The sequence below is a fragment of the Rhagoletis pomonella genome, unplaced genomic scaffold, assembly GCF_013731165.1.
Source record: "Rhagoletis pomonella isolate Grant_MI unplaced genomic scaffold, Rhpom_1.0 Rhpom_scaffold_00370, whole genome shotgun sequence".
Classification (NCBI taxonomy): domain Eukaryota; kingdom Metazoa; phylum Arthropoda; class Insecta; order Diptera; family Tephritidae; genus Rhagoletis; species Rhagoletis pomonella.
This window is the reverse complement of record NW_023458924.1, coordinates 18,568-38,401: the sequence shown is the minus strand read 5'-3', so window position 1 is coordinate 38,401 and position 19,834 is coordinate 18,568. Positions and strand designations below refer to the sequence as shown.

The 19,834-nt window shown below is 35.0% G+C and overlaps 1 protein-coding gene across 1 annotated transcript; it reads left to right on the top strand.

Annotated features, from left to right (window-relative positions):
- The first annotated feature begins 1,791 nt into the window (after positions 1 to 1,791).
- LOC118750718 (myb-like protein I) lies at positions 1,792 to 3,368 on the top strand. Its single transcript, XM_036485449.1, has 3 exons — positions 1,792 to 1,980; positions 2,039 to 2,455; positions 2,543 to 3,368. Exons 1-3 carry the CDS (start codon positions 1,792 to 1,794, stop codon positions 2,840 to 2,842), a joined length of 906 nt encoding a protein of 301 aa, XP_036341342.1. The 3' UTR covers positions 2,843 to 3,368.
- The last annotated feature ends 16,466 nt before the right edge of the window (positions 3,369 to 19,834 follow it).

Sequence of the window (19,834 nt, the reverse complement as noted above, 5' to 3'; positions counted from 1 at the left end):
GCTTATCCTTCATGTACACAATAGAATTTTGAAATGCTTGGCATCATCTTCAGCTCTTCAACTAACTAAATATTGACAATAAATTTTAATGACTTTTTAATTAATTTTGAGGAGAAAATTTGCTGTTCAACTTTTATGACAGCAACCTTTTGGCACATTAGATTATTAATTTTATTTCACCAAAATTGTGGTAGATTTCTTAAAATACGTGGTGGTTGTGGTAAAAGTGAAAAATTACCCAAAATTTGGTAGATCTACCACAATTGTGGTAAAGTGGTATCACTGCTCCAAACACTGTCCTAGTTTTATTTTTATATTTGATGCAGTACCAAATTTTACTAAGGAAATAAAGCTAATTGCTACAGGTCTGAAAATTCTTTAAAATTTATAACTAGTATAAGAAAAAATATATTTATGCATAAATTTATTTTATTTGCAGAATCCATAAATGTTTGTTTACACGTTTTTAGTTAAAGTTATTATGAAAGAGCACGCACTTTTGACGATACTATTGTGCTTATCGTAACTATACGTTAAAAAGTTATGACTATTATTTTTTATGATTTAATTTTAATTATTTTTCATAAAAATATAGTTCGTTTTGTAATAAAAACCAAACCAAGTGTCAAATTTTGCACAAACATTTAATCAAGTTTCATCCAAATTTCTCACGTTTTATTCTGTGATTTTAGAGAATTTTGAATATGCTATAAAACTGCCCAAATTAATTCTGGTTTAATAAAGTCAAGTCTGAAGTACCTACAAAATACCGTTGATTTTTGGCAATTTTTTATTTTCGTATGGAAGCAAATGAGTGACATCGTCAACAAAAAGGTGCACAAAATCAACAGTATTTTGTAGCCTCTGTAAATTTGCACTACAATTGAATTGATTGGCATCCCTAGTGTACATACATACATATGGTATATGGGGTGTGGATCCCTTTTCCCTAGCAGTAAACCTTTTATTGTGCGCAACAATGATGTCTTCAAATAAGGCAGATCGGAATACATATGCGCTCTCTGGGAAGACAATACCTGTAATTATCGTACCATGGGGAATGCCCTTAAGCGCATCAAAATGAATTTAATAAAGGAGCTTGAAAGTGTTTAGCATTGTGGAAGCGCCAAACCAAATAACTGACACTGTGTCCTACCGAGAAAATAAAGATTGACTTTATGACCATTTCAGAAAAGTGAAATGGGCATATTGTCAATATCGTTCGCATTGTTTCCATTTGAAATTGGACATTGTGGCCATTTCAAACTGGCATAATGCCCATTCAAGTGGTCGTAATGTCAATTGACCTTATGGGGACGCGCCTTATGCCACCACACCGTCGATGTCGATACAAAAAATATCGGTGAATGTACTGAATACATCCATATGAATTTTTTCACTTCCTCCCCTCGCTTTGCTGTAATGGTCTTCAATTTATGATATTAACTCAACACTCTAGCGTGCCGCTTTTGGGCAACCACCCCACCAAACGTAGTAATATTCAAAATATGTACCTAATAGCATATGATACCACGATGCATGATGTGTTGTCTCATTTTATATTTTGCGTAGCTACTTTTTTAATTTGTTTAGTAAATATAAGTTCTATTTTAGTTCAGTAGTCCCGTTTTTTATTTTTATTCCATATTGTTTAAAATATTTTTTTTGTTTTTTTGTTTTAAACACCCTTAGGCTTGGCGAATTGGAATACCCCAAACATACCAGCGATTAAGACGGAACCAAGAGGTAAGTATTCATTTATTCTAATTTTTAATGCATGCTTACACAAAGATGATTTACTTCCCTCACGCAGAAGCATCGCCGCAACATTTGTATCGGGCGCCCTCCGAGATGACTCCATCTCCGCAACCGTTATCGCCGTCGAATAACTACAATCTTCCAAATACGCCCTCACCCTACAACATGGCTATGGGCGGCAATACACCACTGATGTCACCTAACCATCAGTACCTAGGAGGTGCGGGGGGGAGGAGGAGGTGTCCCGGCAAACGCAGATCCAAGTCCGACCCCACTGGAGGTGCACAATGAATATAACGCTTATGGAGGCGGCCAACAGCAGCAGCAGCATGCGCAACAACAGCCTCACCTTGCGCGACACTATGTGCGTCAGCATCAAATGCCGTCACAGCATGAGTCACCACACCAACAACCGCATCTGCATCTTCAGCATCAACAGCAGCAGCAACAACAGCAACACCAGCAACACCATCAGCAGTTTCATGGCATGCTCTATGCAAACAACGATGTGGGCAATTGGGAGGAGAAGTTTGCCAACGTGCTGGCGAATGTCAGCCACACCACTGCGGCAGCAATGAACAATCTTAACAGCAACAACAACAATCAGTTCAATATGCAAGGCTTCATGGCGGCTACAGCGGCAGGCGTAACAGGTGTGACGCAGCATGCGCAATGGAATTTTCCTCCCAATCATGTGGTGAGTGTGGCAATGCAAATGTTGGCTCAAGAAACAAAAACAACAACAAATGTATGAATTAATTTTAATAATTTTCGATCACTACAGGAAGCACAACAACTGCAGCAGCAGCAACAGCAACACCATCACCAGCAGCAATTACAGGCACAACAACAACAGCAGCAGCCTAATAACGACGCCACTATGGCGGACGTGATAAGAGGCGGCACCGGTGGCGATGTAAACAACGCTAATATCGATGAAGGAGGTGCCGAACAGGGTCCGACGATAAGCACACTGTTGAACTTTGATAGCGAGCAGCTGGTGCACATCAACTCAGAGGAACAACAAATGCTACGACTTACCTCGGATGAATTGCGGCTCTCAAATCTCTCCATATCGTCATAACACTGCTGAAGAGATGGAAGATTTGGCTAAAAGCTATACTTGTGTACTTTTTTTATAAGCCGCAAAGCCATATCAAGGCAATGTGTTGCGAGAGGCAAGAGATATATTTTTTTAAATTCAGATGAATGAAAAAACCTATGTGTGTATGTGCATATGTACATATGTATGTATATACCATAATTCAATCATGTGTATATTATACAAGCCAGCACCTTACACAAGCACTCATTTCCAAACAAAAAGAATCTTGAAAAAATTGAAATCGGAAGATTTGAATTATAAAATAACGATTCTACTGAATTGTAATTTTATTGTAAAATTAAAATTCTTTGTTAGTTTTCATAACAATTTAGAAATTTTGCCTAAGCCTTTATTGCAATGTTGTAAATTATGTAAATGTTAGTGTCTTCTTAGTCTTTGATTTGCGCTTTAAGTTAGGTTTTTATTAAATTTTAATTCGAAAATAAAATATTGAATTTTTATTGTTGGTGGCCTACTTTTTCCTAGTGGGTTCACCTTAAATTTATCTTTGAAGCAATGCTGCTTCGCTGGAGTTACATTAGTTGGCCATGTTGAAAAATTCCTCAAGTAGATTCTCGTTTTCATTTCACTCCACCCCTCGCTAATAAACATGAATAGAAACTAGAAAAAATTCCCGGAGAAATTCTCAAGCGTTCGTTTTCCTTTATATGATGTAACCTAGTCTGCGAAGTCGTTGGAATTTTGATTGCACTACATTTAAGTTGCTATAATTTATCTTGCAATCATCTGTTGGATTCGGCGTTACATAATCTTCTTCCAATTCGCAAAGTCGTTAAATATAAAAATGTACAATCTTGTTGCGAAATGTACCATTTTTGGAACATTTGTTTCAGTTTGGTACACTGCACTATGGGAAATTTTACCCTATTTTGTGGCCAAAATTCTAAAAGTTGAGATATCAATTTAAAACTTGGGCCAGTAGTAGGACTGGAAGTAGTGGCCTTGCCGCGCAAAAATTAGCCCGTAATGGTCACACCTCAAAAAATAGCGTAATGGTCACACGGGGTCCAGTGGACCCCAACCCAATAAACAGATGCCTCCTACATTCTATTTTAAATATCGACTCGAATCCTCCACTGACCTTAAGTTTAAAACTTTCTTTTTGTTATCTGACAGGTTTTTTTTCAAGTTTTAAATTATAACACCGTGAATTATTTCATAAAACTCATCAAGTAGTTACCTAAGAAAAATTATAATTTCTTTAATATCGCACAAAATCGCAGTATAAGATTATGGGGAAATAAGAGATCAGGGACTATTCTACAGACTTATGATGAGTTTTTTTTAAATGTTTTTAAACATTTTTTAAAACACTAAATAAACTAGTTTTTTAATTGTACAATTTCACTTTAAAGTCACTTAAATGCGGACGTTTCTTTGGCACAACATTTAAACTATAATACAAGTTTTAATTGGTAAATATTTTGCTAACCGTCACTCCTTCTTTCCACTTTTCACTTTCAAAACGCAGCAAAGAGATTACGAGATATACGCATTTTAAAGTGGCACAAAATCAAGCTACACATTTTTCGTTTACAGAAAATTTCGAAACTATCTGTTTGAGGGTTACCAAATCAACGGTAAGTCAATTTATCGAAAAACAGAGTATACAGTTTTTTACTCTGAAGTATTCTCTGTAAGATAAGATAAAAAAAAATAATAATTTCAAGCAAGTCAAGAAATTGACTTTTGGCCACAAAATAGACTGAAATTTCCCATAGTGCACCGGTACATAACTTTCAGATTAAGTAAATTTTTGAAGCCTAATAAAATTAGTTAACACGGTGCTACAAAAAAAAAACAAGTAAGAGCAGCGCTGTCTTCGGCTATGCCGAATTTATATTTATATTCACAGCACGCATAGATAGAGGAGTTACATATATAAGAAATCTTATTGGATTTACCTTCCTACATAAAGGAGATATATCGCAAAAATATGGTATAGGAACAATCAGTGGTATAAGAGATAAAGCTTATACAGCATAGATTCTGACAATTTTCTCAGTAGACTTTGTATTATTATTTATACAATAGCTTAAGAAATGATCGATTTTAGCTGTCCAAATAAATTAGTTTTACATTAAAATCCCATATCTGAACAATCAGTTGTATGGGGGCAATATATAGGTTATCAATTATCTGTTGATAATGAGTGAAAATAGTGCGAAACGTCATGTTTCTAGCTGCATATATGGAGAAGTTATAACAAAGAATCTCATATCTGAACAATCAGTTGTATGGGAGCTATATGTAAAAGTGACCCGATCTTTCTTATTTTCACTGTAAATATTCTGTTAATAACGAGTGAAAACGGAGAGAATTTTCATGTTCCTAGCTGCATAAATGGAGAAGTTATGGCAAAAATCTCATATCGGAACAATCAGTTTCATTTTTACTGAAAGTATTAGTTTGATAATGTGTGACAACAGTGCAAAATTTCATGTTACTAGCTACCTAAATGGAGGTGTTATAACGAAAAGTCTTATATCTGAACAATCAGTAGTATGGGAGCTATAGGTTATAGTGACCCGATCTTTGTAATTTTCACTGTAAATATTCTGCTGATAATGGGTGGAAGTATTGCAAAATTTCATGTTCTTAGCTGCATAAATGGGGGAGTTATAACGAAAAATCGCATATCTGAACAATCAGTTGTATGGGAGCTATATGTTATAGTGGTCCGATTCCTCCGGTTCCGACAAATAATTAATACATTATAAAAATACACCCACCTACCAAATTTTATCTGGATATCTCGAAAACTGAGAGACTAGATTGCATACAAACAGACGGACAGACAGACAGACGGACATGGCTAAATCGACTCAGATCGCCGTTCTGATCATTTAACTATACATTTTAATGGGTCTATCTCTTCTTATTCTGGTACTTACAAACATCGGACCATAGTTATAATACCATTTCATGCTCATGAAAGGTATAAATATAGCTTTAATGGTATTATATTCTCATTTTGAAAATTCCACTATCTGCAATAACATTTTGTTAAAAGAGAAAAATCCTCTATCTACACAATTTGCTGGAAATTTGTTTTTATTAACATTTTTTGTGGCAGGTAAGTTACATGTGCCTATGTATGTATGTTTGTATATGTTACCGGCAATCTTACACTGAGGGAAATAATGCATAGTAAAAATGAATACTTTATATTTGATTATCGTTTAAAAATGTTCGTATTTAAAAATAATATTTTCTTACAAAATTTATTACGCTCGTATTTGACTGTTCACATCTGAGTATGTATATGGTTAGGTTCAGAAGGGGCAGACGTTGAGCCCAACCGTTGCTAAAAAAATCAGTGATCGTAATGCGTCTTCTGAACGGCTTGATACATTAGCTGTCAAATTCAAAACACACAACATGTTGTCTGAAATGATCAGAATAATATTACGATCATCTAACACGCAACTGTTCAGTTGATCAGAAGTACAAAGCAACGCGTTCAGAAGGTGCAATCGCGGTGACAACACACACATCCGTACATAGTACAAATCGCGTGCTGTGGTGTTGAAGGATATTCAACATTTGAAAGCAAATTTATATGCCTCGGTGTAGTTGAGTGCGCAAAGATGCTTGCCACAAGTTGTTGATACCCTGCAAAAATCGCGACTACTCCATGCATGCATGTAAAGAGTACTCCCGAAGGACTAAGGAGTACTCCAAAATTAACCACAATTCATATAAAAAATATGGTCCAATTAACATTGCGATGTCCTAGGGCAGGACCATATACTCCATCTCTGCATTACATCAGAGTAGCACAAAACTACTCCCAACATACTCCAATGACATTGTCGTTATATTTTTTCGTTTGTACGCGCTTTCGTTCTTCACTTCGCATATGCTTTTTTTGAAATTAATAAAAACCAAAGACAAAAATTAAAAATTACATGTTGCCTCTGACGACATTCGAACCCGAACATGCTGGGAACTAAGAACTAACAGCGAGCATCTCTACACGTTCAGCTACAGCCAGCCATGCAAATGTACTTTCAAATGCTTAACTTCAATCACATTTCGTTAAAACACGAGCAGTGATCGGGTAACAATAAGCTGGTGCAGAGACACGAGTTGGTCCGCTACAGCATGACAGAGGAGCACTTTTGTAAGTACTCCAATATACCACAAATAGACTACATGGTCCAACGATTTTTGCAGGGTATCCGGAGATGGTCCGGTTCGAATTCCACTGCAGGCAACATGCAAAAAAATTTTTTTTTTTAGTTTTTGTCTTGATTATTCACTTCACGGATGCTTTTTCAGTACGAACGCGGTAATTTTAATATGCGCGTAATTGAATTGAATATTTACCAATATACAGTACTTTCGTTGACGTTTATAGTAAGATCAATTACGTTTCCATTTGATTTTAATATTTTTTTCCCTCAGTGTGGGTCAATTGGTTTTGCCCAGGCTAAACTAGTTCTACCTAATTCGATATATCTGTCTAACCGAAAACAAATTTGATACAACAAAAAAATCTTCCATATCCCGTCAAACATAGAGTCATTAAACTCCATTACTCCATTCTATCTCAAGGGTCACCAAGAGTGAAGAACTGCTATTATTATTCCTATTGCCAAACTAAATATAAACAATTCATTAGTTTCTAAATACAGACCCATTTCCATCCTCCCCTGCATATCTAAAGTTTTACGCTAGAAAAATGGTGAGAGGATGTACAATGTTGTTAAGTCTTTCCTTTACAACCGGAAGTTCGCTGTTCGTGCCAATAACTGTTATTCAAAAACTGTTCCGCTCTTTAGTGGTGTCCCACATGGATCACCACTTTCGGTTATTTTATGCAATATAGCCTTTGGGAAAGTTAGCTCCATTATATTTTTTCTAAGACTAAGGACTTGCCGCAATTGGTCCAAATCTTCAGGAGCTAAGATTTCGGTTTTTTTACATATGCAGAGAATACAAATGTATACATCCAACTCTCTCCGTGTATGACACCCCTATCCACTATACTGACACATTGAAAATATTGGGAATAATTTTTACAATAAACCTACTTTTCACCTAACCTAACCTAACCTATCATCCACGTATTCTTTAGTTCATATAACTACACTGGTAAATGTATTAAGGGCTTTTATATTAGAAAAAATGGACTTTGGACTCGTAATTTACGGACACTGCACAAAAAGCATTTTAAATTGCTAGAAACACCTTACCATGCAGCAGTCAGAAGAACCATAACCATGAGGTAAAGTACAACACAAAGAAGCTCCTCCCAAAGATTGTGCAGAAATGAGACTTTATTCTCTCACGTCGAATCCTGCTTTCAACAAAAAACCCGATGAAGCAAGCAATCAGCTATATTCCGTATATTAAGCTATATCAAAGATTTGAACTCTTATCTACTCCGATGCCTACTAAAGTAAAAACTCTACCGCAAGGGCATTTGCCCTGTTCTATACTCATAAATGACGAGAGAGCTCATTTTCACAGTCGGTTCCAGATATGATACCGGCTGTTCTTTTGCGGTAACAAAAGGGTTTCGTGTTACAATTGTCGTCGGTGCTTTTCCCGCGTGCTGCTCGACATCTACAATTACTAGAAGCTGTACGTTTCGCCTCTAAAAACAAAGAAAATTTCCTAATATGCACGGACAGTAAATCAGCCATCGAAGCCCTCTTTGACAGAGCTAATGATTCTCATATAATTTCGAAATCACGTGAAATACTCTTTCGACACAAAAACACCATTAAAATTATGTGGTTACTTGGGCACGTCGGAATAGAAGGGAACGAGTTTGCAGGCCAATGATTTATGTTTTAAAAACTTAGTTTAACATAAAATTTACATCTAAAGAACTGTCATTTTCATTATTCTGCAAAACCCGCTATCAGCACATTTTTTTATATAAATATAATAACCTCTATCTGATCGTTAAACTAAAATAAAATGAATTAAAAGTAAAATAATATATAGCGTGATTTTTTAAGACATGCGTGGGTACTTAAAATTATTAACACTTTTAAAAATAGCTGTCAAAACAGTTTTTTTGCTCTCCTGAAAAATTAAGTTTTTGCAGATAGAGGGTATTGAATATAAGCCCTCGATATGCAAAATCAGCACCCCACTGCTGAACTTTCGAGAATAGGGGTATGTTATTATTTTCAAATCATATACATGTATGTACATATGTATAAACTTAATGTAATTTTATTTTATTATAGAAGCAAACAGTTTGTCCCGTATTGCAATCAGAGATTCCACAATTAACTCCAAGACGTAATCAACAACAAGGTAGCGTTCTAAAACTTGCAAACAGCAAATGGTAACGGAAGTTTGTATTGTAACTTCTCCAGTAAAACATTGCAGCGAGAGCGTAAAAGCAAAATAGAGCATAAAATTGAGAAGAAGAGAAAACTAGCAGAAAAAGTTAATGAACACAAAACTAGCAAAAACTTGCAAGTGAATAGTTGTTGCACTGTCTTGACATTCTGCTGTAAACATTTTACTATTTATAAATTAGTTTTAAACGAGATTGATACAGCAATGTCATTGCTGTTTATAAATGATTTGCAGCCATTTAGCTTGGTTGAAGATAAAGGGTCTCGCGAAATTCTTTAAGGCTCTTAATCCTGCATATGAATTGCCAAGTCGGCATGCAATTTCAAAAACAATCATTCCGACTTGGTACGAGGAATGTTTTGCAGAAATGAAAGTGAAAGTCGCGGGCGGTGCTAAGTTCTGTATTACAACGGATTGTAGGACATCTCACAACATAATAAGTTATATGGCCATCACTGCGCATTTCGTTAACGAGAATTTTGAACTTTGCAACGTCTTGCTTGATTGTTCCTCTATGAGTGAGGCTCATACATCTAAAAATTTAGCTGCACAACTACAAAAAGTTACGGATAAATGGGGTGTGTCTGAAGATATATTGCTTGCAGTATCCGACAATGCCAGCAATATTAAAAATACAATACAGAACGATCTTAAATGGCGGCATCTAGGTTGTTTTGCGCGCACGCTAAACTTAATAGTAAAAAATAGTTTAAATGGTCAGATTGCACCTAAACTTAAACTTATTCAGAGTGTAGAGACTCGGTGGAATTCAACTCTATACATGGTTGAGCGGTTTATTAAAGTCGAAGATGCTGTCAAAAGCACTCTGGCCCTCATTGACAAAGAATTGCCGAAAATTACCTCCGATGAATGGGCAATGCTAGAGCAATTGGTTACCATTTTGAAACCTTTTGACCACGCAAATATTGAAATTAGCGGTCAGAACTATTGTACAGGATCAATGGTTATTCCAATAGTGAATAGTCTTAAAAGTGTATTCACTCGGTTCATGAAAATTGACACGTTCACGGAACCAGTAAAAGGAGTCGCTTCAGATTTATTGAAAGGTATGTTGGAACGGTTGGAAAATACAGACAGGAGCAACACCCTTGCTACGGCGTCGTTTTTGGACCCCTGCTTCAAAACTTTGCATTTTCTGACTCCTCCATCAAAAATCGAATAACTGCCAAAGTCAGCAAAGCAGTACAGCAAGTGCAAACCCATGAATTCGAAGTTCCACAACCTGAGACAACAGAGTTTTCAATATGGAGCTGTTTGGACTCCAATATTGGCTTCAATAAACCTAGGGGTAATTGCAATTCGCGAGCAATTATAGAAATCCAAAGATATATGGAAGAAAATGTTATTACTTGCAGCGCTGATCCATTCAAGTGGTGGAGGGAGAATAACTATAAGTACCCGTATCTTTCTCCTATAGCTCGAGAAAAGTTAGGATAATTAGGGTCTTCAGTACCTTGTGCAAGGCTCTTTTCTCAAGCTGGTCTTATTTTGAGTGAACGAAGAATGCGCTTAGATGATGAGAAAGCCAGAATGCTCATATTTCTAAACGCAAATCATAAAGTGTGATGTTCGTTGTATATATCTTCCTTTTAAGAATACATGCATATGTAAAGTATAAATTTTAATATTTAATTGATTTTTTCAGATGTGCAAAAATTTCTCAAAAGTTCAAAGTAAACTTACTTTATTAATTTTATATAATATTTTTATAAAAGTATAGCTCATTCTATAACATAAACGATATAAATGAAAGTTTCAAATTTTGCACGAAATCCTCAAAATTGTTCAAATTTCAAAAAATGTCCACACAAATTTCAAACTTCTTAATCAGATTTTTTTACAAAATTTTCGAGTATTCAGTTTCGTAGCCCATTCTATTTCATAATGATAAAGAGGAAGATTCAGCCGACTAAAAATTCGGGTAGATTTTTGATAATTTTTTTTTGCAGACTGTTGCGCATTTCCTTCCATACTAAAATAAATTCGAGCTCTTTATTATTAAAACAATGGGCTACAAAACTGAATATCCGAAAATTTTCAAAAAAAAATCTTACAAAAAAGTTGGAAGTTTTGGTGGATATTTTTTGAAATTTGAAAATTTGAGTTTATAACGGGTGATTTTTTAAGAGCTTGATACCTTTTTTTTTAAAAAAAACGCATAAAATTTGCAAAATCTCATCGGTTCTTTATTTGAAACGTTAGATTGGTCCATGACATTTACTTTTTGAAGATAATTTCATTTAAATGTTGACCGCGGCTGCGTCTTAGGTGGTCCATTCGGAAAGTCCAATTTTGGGCAACTTTTTCGAGCATTTCGGCCGGAATAGCCCGAATTTCTTCGGAAATGTTGTCTTCCAAAGCTGGAATAGTTGCTGGCTTATTTCTGTAGACTTTAGACTTGACGTAGCCCCACAAAAAATAGTCTAAAGGCGTCAAATCGCATGATCTTGGTGGCCAACTTACCGGTCCATTTCTTGAGATGAATTGTTCTCCGAAGTTTTCCCTCAAAATGGCCATAGAATCGCGAGCTGTGTGGCATGTAGCGCCATCTTGTTGAAACCACATGTCAACCAAGTTCAGTTCTTCCATTTTTGGCAACAAAAAGTTTGTTAGCATCGAACGATAGCGATCGCCATTCACCGTAACGTTGCGTCCAACAGCATCTTTGAAAAAATACGGTCCAATGATTCCACCAGCGTACAAACCACACCAAACAGTGCATTTTTCGGGATGCATGGGCAGTTCTTGAACGGCTTCTGGTTGCTCTTCACTCCAAATGCGGCAATTTTGCTTATTTACGAAGCCATTCAACCAGAAATGAGCCTCATCGCTGAACAAAATTTGTCGATAAAAAAGCGGATTTTCTGCCAACTTTTCTAGGTAATAAAATTCAATGATTTGCAAGCGTTGCTCGTTAGTAAGTCTATTCATGATGAAATGTCAAAGCATACTGAGCATCTTTCTCTTTGACACCATGTCTGAAATCCCACGTGATCTGTCAAATACTAATGCATGAAAATCCTAACCTCAAAAAAATCACCCGTTATTATAGAATGAGCTATACTTTTATTAACAAATATTAAAGAAAAAATAAACATAAGTGGCACTCGTATTACATTGAGTTTTGTTGCCAATAATAGTTGTGTTTAATGAGAGCGAAAAAAGTTCAGAGCAGCTCAAGTTAGAGCAGAATCGAGCAGATGTCAAAAAAACAATAGAGAAAGTTAGAGCAACTCAGATCACAAATCTCATGAAACACTTTTCAGGCAGAAATTCTCAAAACGGTTGCTTGCTCTAAGTTACTCCATCAAAAAAGTTGGTGCAGAAAATCGTGCTCTAAGTTGCTCTAGTTCCACCTAGCGCAGGCTCAGGAAAAAAAACTAGAGTTAGTTAGAGAAAGAAAAATCCTCATGAAACACAATTTTGTGAGATATCTTAACCTGGCGTAACCTAGAGCAGCTCATTAAACACAACTAATATGTCCCATGATAAAAAATAGGAAGGTATAACCGCTGAGAGGAAGTTTTCAAATTCTTGACGTTTGCAAGCAATTTAATTTTAAAATTCTACGCACAAACCCACAAACACATTCTCATTTTCAATCTCAAACAACTAAAACTTTGAACAATTCCTTTTTTTACTCTCAATTTTATATGATTTTAAAATGTTAGCAAGCTTCAAAAAAAAACATGGTCGTTCAAATGCACAATTTAATTTACATTCATTCAAACAAATTTGATTTCAGATTGAAAATACATTTCATTGCAAATAATTAAAAATTGCTACCATGGTAACCCAAAAAGAAAACATCTTGTTACTTTTTTCGTTTACAACTGGTTCTGAACTATAGAAGATGGGGTGCAAAGCGAACTAGATCCCATATGTCGAATTTAGGACTGGTTTTAAACTATAGAAAAGGGAATGCAGCGGGGGACAATTTCCAATTTCTATGACATCGCTGTGTTAAATTCACCAGCTGTTTGCATGCAAAAGAGATTTATCGCGAATTAGTAGTGGTTCTAAATGTACTAGAAGCGCACCTGTTCAAAACTAGGGATTTTCCCCACAGGGAATCAACATACTCAAGTACTCTGGAAAAGCGGAACAGTGTTTTATGCAGCAGACTGCTGTTGAGTAACATTGCTCAGTTCCTGAAATTTATGATGTTCTCTTTCTCTCTCTTTCTTTTTAAGTACTCTAAAATATATCGCACCCTAAATAAAAAACCGGCACAACTCAAAATTTGTCAAAATTTATTTTTTTCCATAAAACAGTTCACAGAACGTATACCCAACGTCCGCGAAAATTTCTTCTTCATCACTATCTTCTTTAACTGGAAAAATACTACTAAAACTTCTTAGTTTTGCTTGCGTCGATTGCGCAGCATCAACAGTTTTTTGCCTCTCCTGAACATTTAGGATTTTTTGAGTTGTGACGGTTTTTGATTTAGTGTGCGATATATTCTATTTACTCATGTACACATGTGAAGAGTATTTCTGCTGGTATATTTGCAGTGCTTTAGTACATACCCTGTAGGGAAAACACGAACTAGTGAACCAGATTTCTAGTTCAGTACTAGTTCTTTTTTTGCCAAAAACGAACCAGTCCGATAGTAACTAGTTTCGCACCAGTCCAAAATCAGTGAAATGTGGTGCTTTCACTAAACTATTCTATTTTAAATTTTAAAAGAAGGGAAGGTAATCATTATGAGTAAAATAATTTAAATCAATTTTATGAATTATTATTGAGTTTTATTTTTTCGCTCAAACGGAAATAATTATTATTTGATTTTTATTTTTGGGATTACAAATAATGATTATTTTATGATTTTTATTTTTTCGCGCAGAGATTATCATTAATTTTCAGTTTTGTTTTTTCACTTAAAAATAATGATAATTTATAAAATTGAAAAGGTCATAAAGACGCAACCTACTGAAATTTTTACCTGAAAAGTTTGGGTCTTATTCCTTTTATATGGGTGCGGCTACCTCTCAAAAGGATACGTCGGTTATCACGCTGGTATAGTTTTTGAGTTGCTTAATAATCATTATACTTAGTGATTCCATAAACAAAGGCCAAGATCCTGAAGGACAATTGAGAAAGGCAATGCAGTTGCAGAAAAAGAGGCATTTAAAAAAAGTGTCAAAATAATTACCACTTTCTCACTAAATTTATTTAAAAATGCAAGCCACCAGAGCTACCTTTTTTTTAAAGAAAAGACAAATTAAGTTTCTTTATGCAATCCACCACAGCTACCTTAATACAGTCAGTCAATAAAGTTTAGGTACAACGAATTTTTTACAATACGGGCAACTATTTTTTTAATATTTTAGTTTTCGGTAATTTTTTATAAAAATATGTTCAATTCTACAACAAAATCCCCAAAAATCAGAGTTCCAAACCTTGTGCAAAATTTAAGAAAATTCTGCAAAATTTCATTAAAATAATTCACTTTCTATTTACGCTCTCTAGAAAAAGTTTTTTAGCCCATTCAATTTTAGTATAATGAAGTGCAAGTGTGAGGAAGCTGGGACTTACCAAACAACAAAAAAAAATTGCTAAGTATCAATGGTAAGTCTTTGTTATTGTGGTAAGTCACTTTGTTATACTAAAATTGAATGGGATAATAACTGAGTACTTAACTTTATTCTAAAGAGTGTAAATTGCAATACTTGGATGGAAATTTGCAGTTTTCTTTAATTTTGCATAAGGTTTGGAACTCTGATTTTTGGGGTTTTTAGGTGTAGAATTAACCATATTTTTATAAAAAATTAGGGAAAAATAAAATATTTAAAAAATAGTTGCCGGTATTGTAAAAACTTCACTGTACCTAAACTTTATTGACTGACTGTATATCTTATTTAAGTTAAGTACGACAAAAACTTTCGAAGTACTTCGTATACATATAAGCTTAAAAGGAACTGAATTTACTTAAAAATCAATATGCTTAAATTTAGACAAGTAAGACAAAGGGAACTAATATTTTTACTTTTAAGCAGAACGCACTTTTGTTTTTTACATACTACTTAAGTTTAATACTACTACTACTACTAATTTGGTTTCTAAATTTTTAATAAATGCGTTTAAACATTTGTGATGGTATTGTCCTTCCTTCAACCGATCGTATTTAATATAAAAGGGAAATGTTTCGACAAGCATCATTAGAAATGTAGATCTAAGGTGACGAATTTATAACAGGTTGGGAACTATAAAAAATGGATGCAGATCGAACTAGATATCATCTGTCGAATTAGGAACTTGTTTGGAACTAAAGAAAAGGGGATGCAGAACGAACTAGATCTCATCTGTCGAATTTGGAACTGGTTCGGAACTATAGAAAAAGGGATGCAAAACGAACTAGATCTTATCTGTCGAATTTAGAACTGGTTCGGAACTAGAGCCAAAGGGATGCAACGGGGGACAATTGACACTTCCTAGGACATCGCAATGTTAAATTCGCCAGTCGCTAGCATGCAAAAGAGAATTAACGCGGACTAGTCATGGTTCCAAACGCACTAGAACCGAACAAGTTCCGCACTAGTTCGTTTCCCTACAGGGTATATGATATATGGGGTATGGAAATATCCCTTTTCCCTAGCAGTTAACCTGTTAGTGTGGGCAACAATGGTGTTTTTTCAAATAAGGCAGATCGGAATATGCACTCTCTGGGAAGAATATACCTTTAATTATTGTACCATGCTTTCCTATATTTTTATCATGTATGATATTATGAAAATGATGCGAAGCGAATTAATTCGCTTGGTGAATATTCAACACATAAATACATATGTAGGTGAACTGTATGGGCGAAATGTGAACGAGTTCACACGGAATGAAAGATCATAAGGCTGAATGTAACTATTACAAAATCACATGTTGAGAGAAACATAAAAAAAGTATTGCAGTATAAGCGATAACCCTTGGTGCGTTCTTTAAAATTTCAGCGGAGTTTGGCAGTACATCATACAAAGAAAGATCCCATTCAAGATTCATTTCTGGTTTGGCCTTTCACTGCGGAGAACTGGTATAGTTATAGTTCATAACGAACTGGTATTACTTCCATTCTTAAGTAATTGTTCATGAACTGGAATTTTTGCATACTATTTAGTTAAGTTTTTTACTGCAGGGACAGCAGTAAGCAGACAGGCGAAAAATTCAGGCTTGATTTTGAATCTGCCTAACTTTTGCTTTTAATTAACCAGTCCGGTAATTTATAGTATTTTAATAATTTATTTTTAATATTTCAATTTATTTATGTACATACAAAATTCTTCCGTTTTACCACAAGCCTCCGCCGCTTTGATGCAAAACTGAAGATATAAAATATTGAAATAAATTAAATTACTGTAACTAAAAGTAAAACAGTTAGTTGATTGCTTCAAATACAACTCGCTATGGCCAACCAAACTGCCGAGTCTAACGTCTGACAATACTGAGCGCTTTCTCGAGGGTAAGCCCAAAGGGGAACGTGGTGATTTTTGGTGGTGGCGTTGCAGGCAATGTACAATAAGCAATCCAATGTAGCACTTGCAATGTAGCACGTTGGTATGCGACTGAGTTGTTCCAACAGGTACGCAGACGGTTGCCTAGGGTAGCAGCTAAACACTTTTGCAAAGTTTCCACTTCTCGCGTAAGGCTGGTTACCTCCTTCCGCAAAGTGATCTCCACTTCTAAACAGCTTTCCAAAACTTGTGTTTTTCTGAAAATGTGAGTATTATTAGTATATTAGTTAGTACAGATTAACCTATGGCTACAAGATATTGAAAGTTAAGACCCTGACAGACATATGGTTTATATACTACACTAGCATTGTATACTAAATGTCTGTCGTTATAACCCAATAAACCAGGAGCCGAAAATAACAGTTTATTTATCGAAAGAAAGAAAGTTATCAATGTTCATTTGATCACAGGACCTCCTGGAAAATAATGCCGGATTCTTAATATTTTTCGAACTTTTTGGGAAGAAGTCCAATAATAACGGTTTTTCGACGTAGAATACGTCTTACGTTTCGATATGGAGACTATACTCAAATGTTGCAGCTGTAATTTTCAGAGCTTCACGAAAACGCTCATTTCACGAGAACTAATGAAGCGATTTCAAAGAAACCTACCGACAGATTCATTTTTGTAAGTAACCAGTTCGGTTTCTGTCGTAGAAACAACAGTAAATATTGTCTTATTTTTTGGTAGATTTTGAGCCTTTAAAGTGCTCCAGCAACTTATGATTTGCAGTTATAACTTTCATTTTCGGGATATAGGTTCTTTGGAGCAATAGAAATATTATCGTGTACAAATTTTATATAAATTCAACGAATATTGAGCATTTAAAGGCAAGAAATTGTTGAAAAATTATCAAATTTTTTTATTACCAAAATGCTCGAAAACCGCTCGAATGATTTTGTTATGGTTTTCTTCAATCAAAAACTCAGGTATTTTCCTTTAGTTTGGCATATGAAAAGTATTGGTTGATATCTTCTAAGCATGTTTATTTTATTCAAATATTGGCATACGTGATTTCCCATACAAAATAACTTCGTCATAATTTTGCAAATATGTACGGCATGCGCTGGAAGTGAGAGAAGGACACAAAAAGTATGTGTGTGTAGGTATTTCGGCTTTTGAGTAACAGATGGCGCAATATTTATAACCTAATCGCAGCGTATGTATGGGGATGTTGCGAATATTTACATTCGCGTTCTTTATGCGAATGACTCGCATCATTTTACACATTCGCATTCGCATCATATGAGACGAATGTTTTGCGAATGCGAATGTGTACATGGGTAGAGCGCGCAGCTATTAGCTGCCAGCTAACGACCACTAAGCACACAATCGCAGCGTATCGCACATTAACGGTTAGTATAGTCGTAGAAAATAGAAATCAAATAAAACACCTCTTTGAGGTAAAATTTTCGAGTGACGAAAGCTGAACTAGAAACACAAAATTTATAATATGAATGTCGTGATGAAAATTATACGCATTTTTGTAACTGCTTTGGAAACGTACGGAAAATCTTTTTTATTCATACGAATCGTTGCAAAAGTTCTATTTTTTTATTTTGTGTTTCTAGCAGTAGACGGAATTTCGCAACGTTCCGAAACCTTCAGTCCACAGCAAAGAAATTGATTACTCTTTCAATTCCTTAGAAGTACTTTCAAATGTAATGTTTTTTTTTTTGAATTCCATTACAAGGAATTTCATATCGTAATTGGAATGAATTAGGTGCTAGTAATGTATTTTGTTTTTCAATTCCTTTGATAGGAATTGAAAATGTAATTGATTTTTTTCCAATTCCAGTCCCTGGAATTGCAAGAGTACTTTAGTTTTTTCAATTACTCAAAAGGAATTGTAAAAGTAATTGAGAAACTGAAAGTTCATTGTGGTCAAAGATTAAAATCGAAACCACACATTGGACATCTTCTATCTATATCTATGTACATATATGTTGTATAAATAAAAATGTTGTGTTTGTTTGTACGAGGCCTTAAAACTTGAGAGCGGGTGAACCGATTTGAATATTTTTTTTTAGTTGTTCGGTATAATACCAGGATTTATGGTACAAAAGTTTGCAGGTTTGCCACCTGTTTGAAAATTTTAAACTCAAATTGATAAAATTAATGAAATATTGCAATGTGGGTATCAAACTAGAGAGTTTTAAGAAGGCTTACAGTCAAAAATATTTTCGAAGAGGGTTTCTACCTGTTTGCAAATTTAACTCAATTAAATTGACAAAATAAATGAAATATTACAGTATGAATACAAAACGAAAGGCATTTGAGAAATCTTGATTTGGAAATATTTTCAATAGGATTAACAACTATCTTAAAGTAATATTACGTTCTCATTGAGCCACAACTGGAGTTTACGGGCCATTTTGGAGTTTAACGCTAAACTCTACTCTTAAACTCGGAGTTTACCATACAAGAAAATCCGTTGAACTCTCCTTAAACACAACTTTTATCTGGAGTTTATGCGAGGGCAACCCTTTTTTTAACGAATTTGGTTTGTGTTTTTGATAATCCAAACCTGCAACCAACTCGCCGACAGTTAGTCTGTTGCCGTACTGCAGGATTTAATAAGAAACAGTCCAAGGTCGTGGGGGTCCACGAGTTTTCAGTGGGGCGCTCCATTTTGGGTAGCATTAAGGGTACCATAATATAAACAATTAAATCATTGCAATTTTATATATACGCAGGGATTAGTCCAAGAGAACAGCAGTGACCGAGGCAGCCACAGTTCGGACTGTTCTTCATCAAAAAGCTAGCATGAAAGTATTCGGGCGGGTTATGCCTGCTGGGACCTATACGGGTCTCATATGCAGCGAAGCGCGTTCGCGTAGGATCCTGAAAATTTAACGGTTACCCTATAAACTGAACAGCAACAGTTTAAGTTATTCAGCTTTCTTTAAGTCCAATCAGTAATACTACTTAGGTATAAGTTATTTATTCAAGGCGGTTAGGAACCAAGAAATTAAACAAAGAATTTGCAATTTAACAGTAAACAATTTTTTTAACAAATTTTTCGAGCACCTTTTAAATTACTTTGAGGAATGGAATTGGAAAAAAAATTTTTGAATTCCTTCGAATTGAATTGAAAAAA

Coding starts and splice junctions, on each gene's coding strand:
- LOC118750718 (XM_036485449.1), top strand. CDS start 1,792: ATGATTTACTTCCCTCACGCAGAAGCATCGCCGCAACATTTGTATCGG. Junction 1,981..2,038: donor ACCATCAGTACCTAGGAGGT/GCGGGGGGGAGG, acceptor ACCCCACTGGAG/GTGCACAATGAATATAACGC. Junction 2,456..2,542: donor ATTTTCCTCCCAATCATGTG/GTGAGTGTGGCA, acceptor CGATCACTACAG/GAAGCACAACAACTGCAGCA.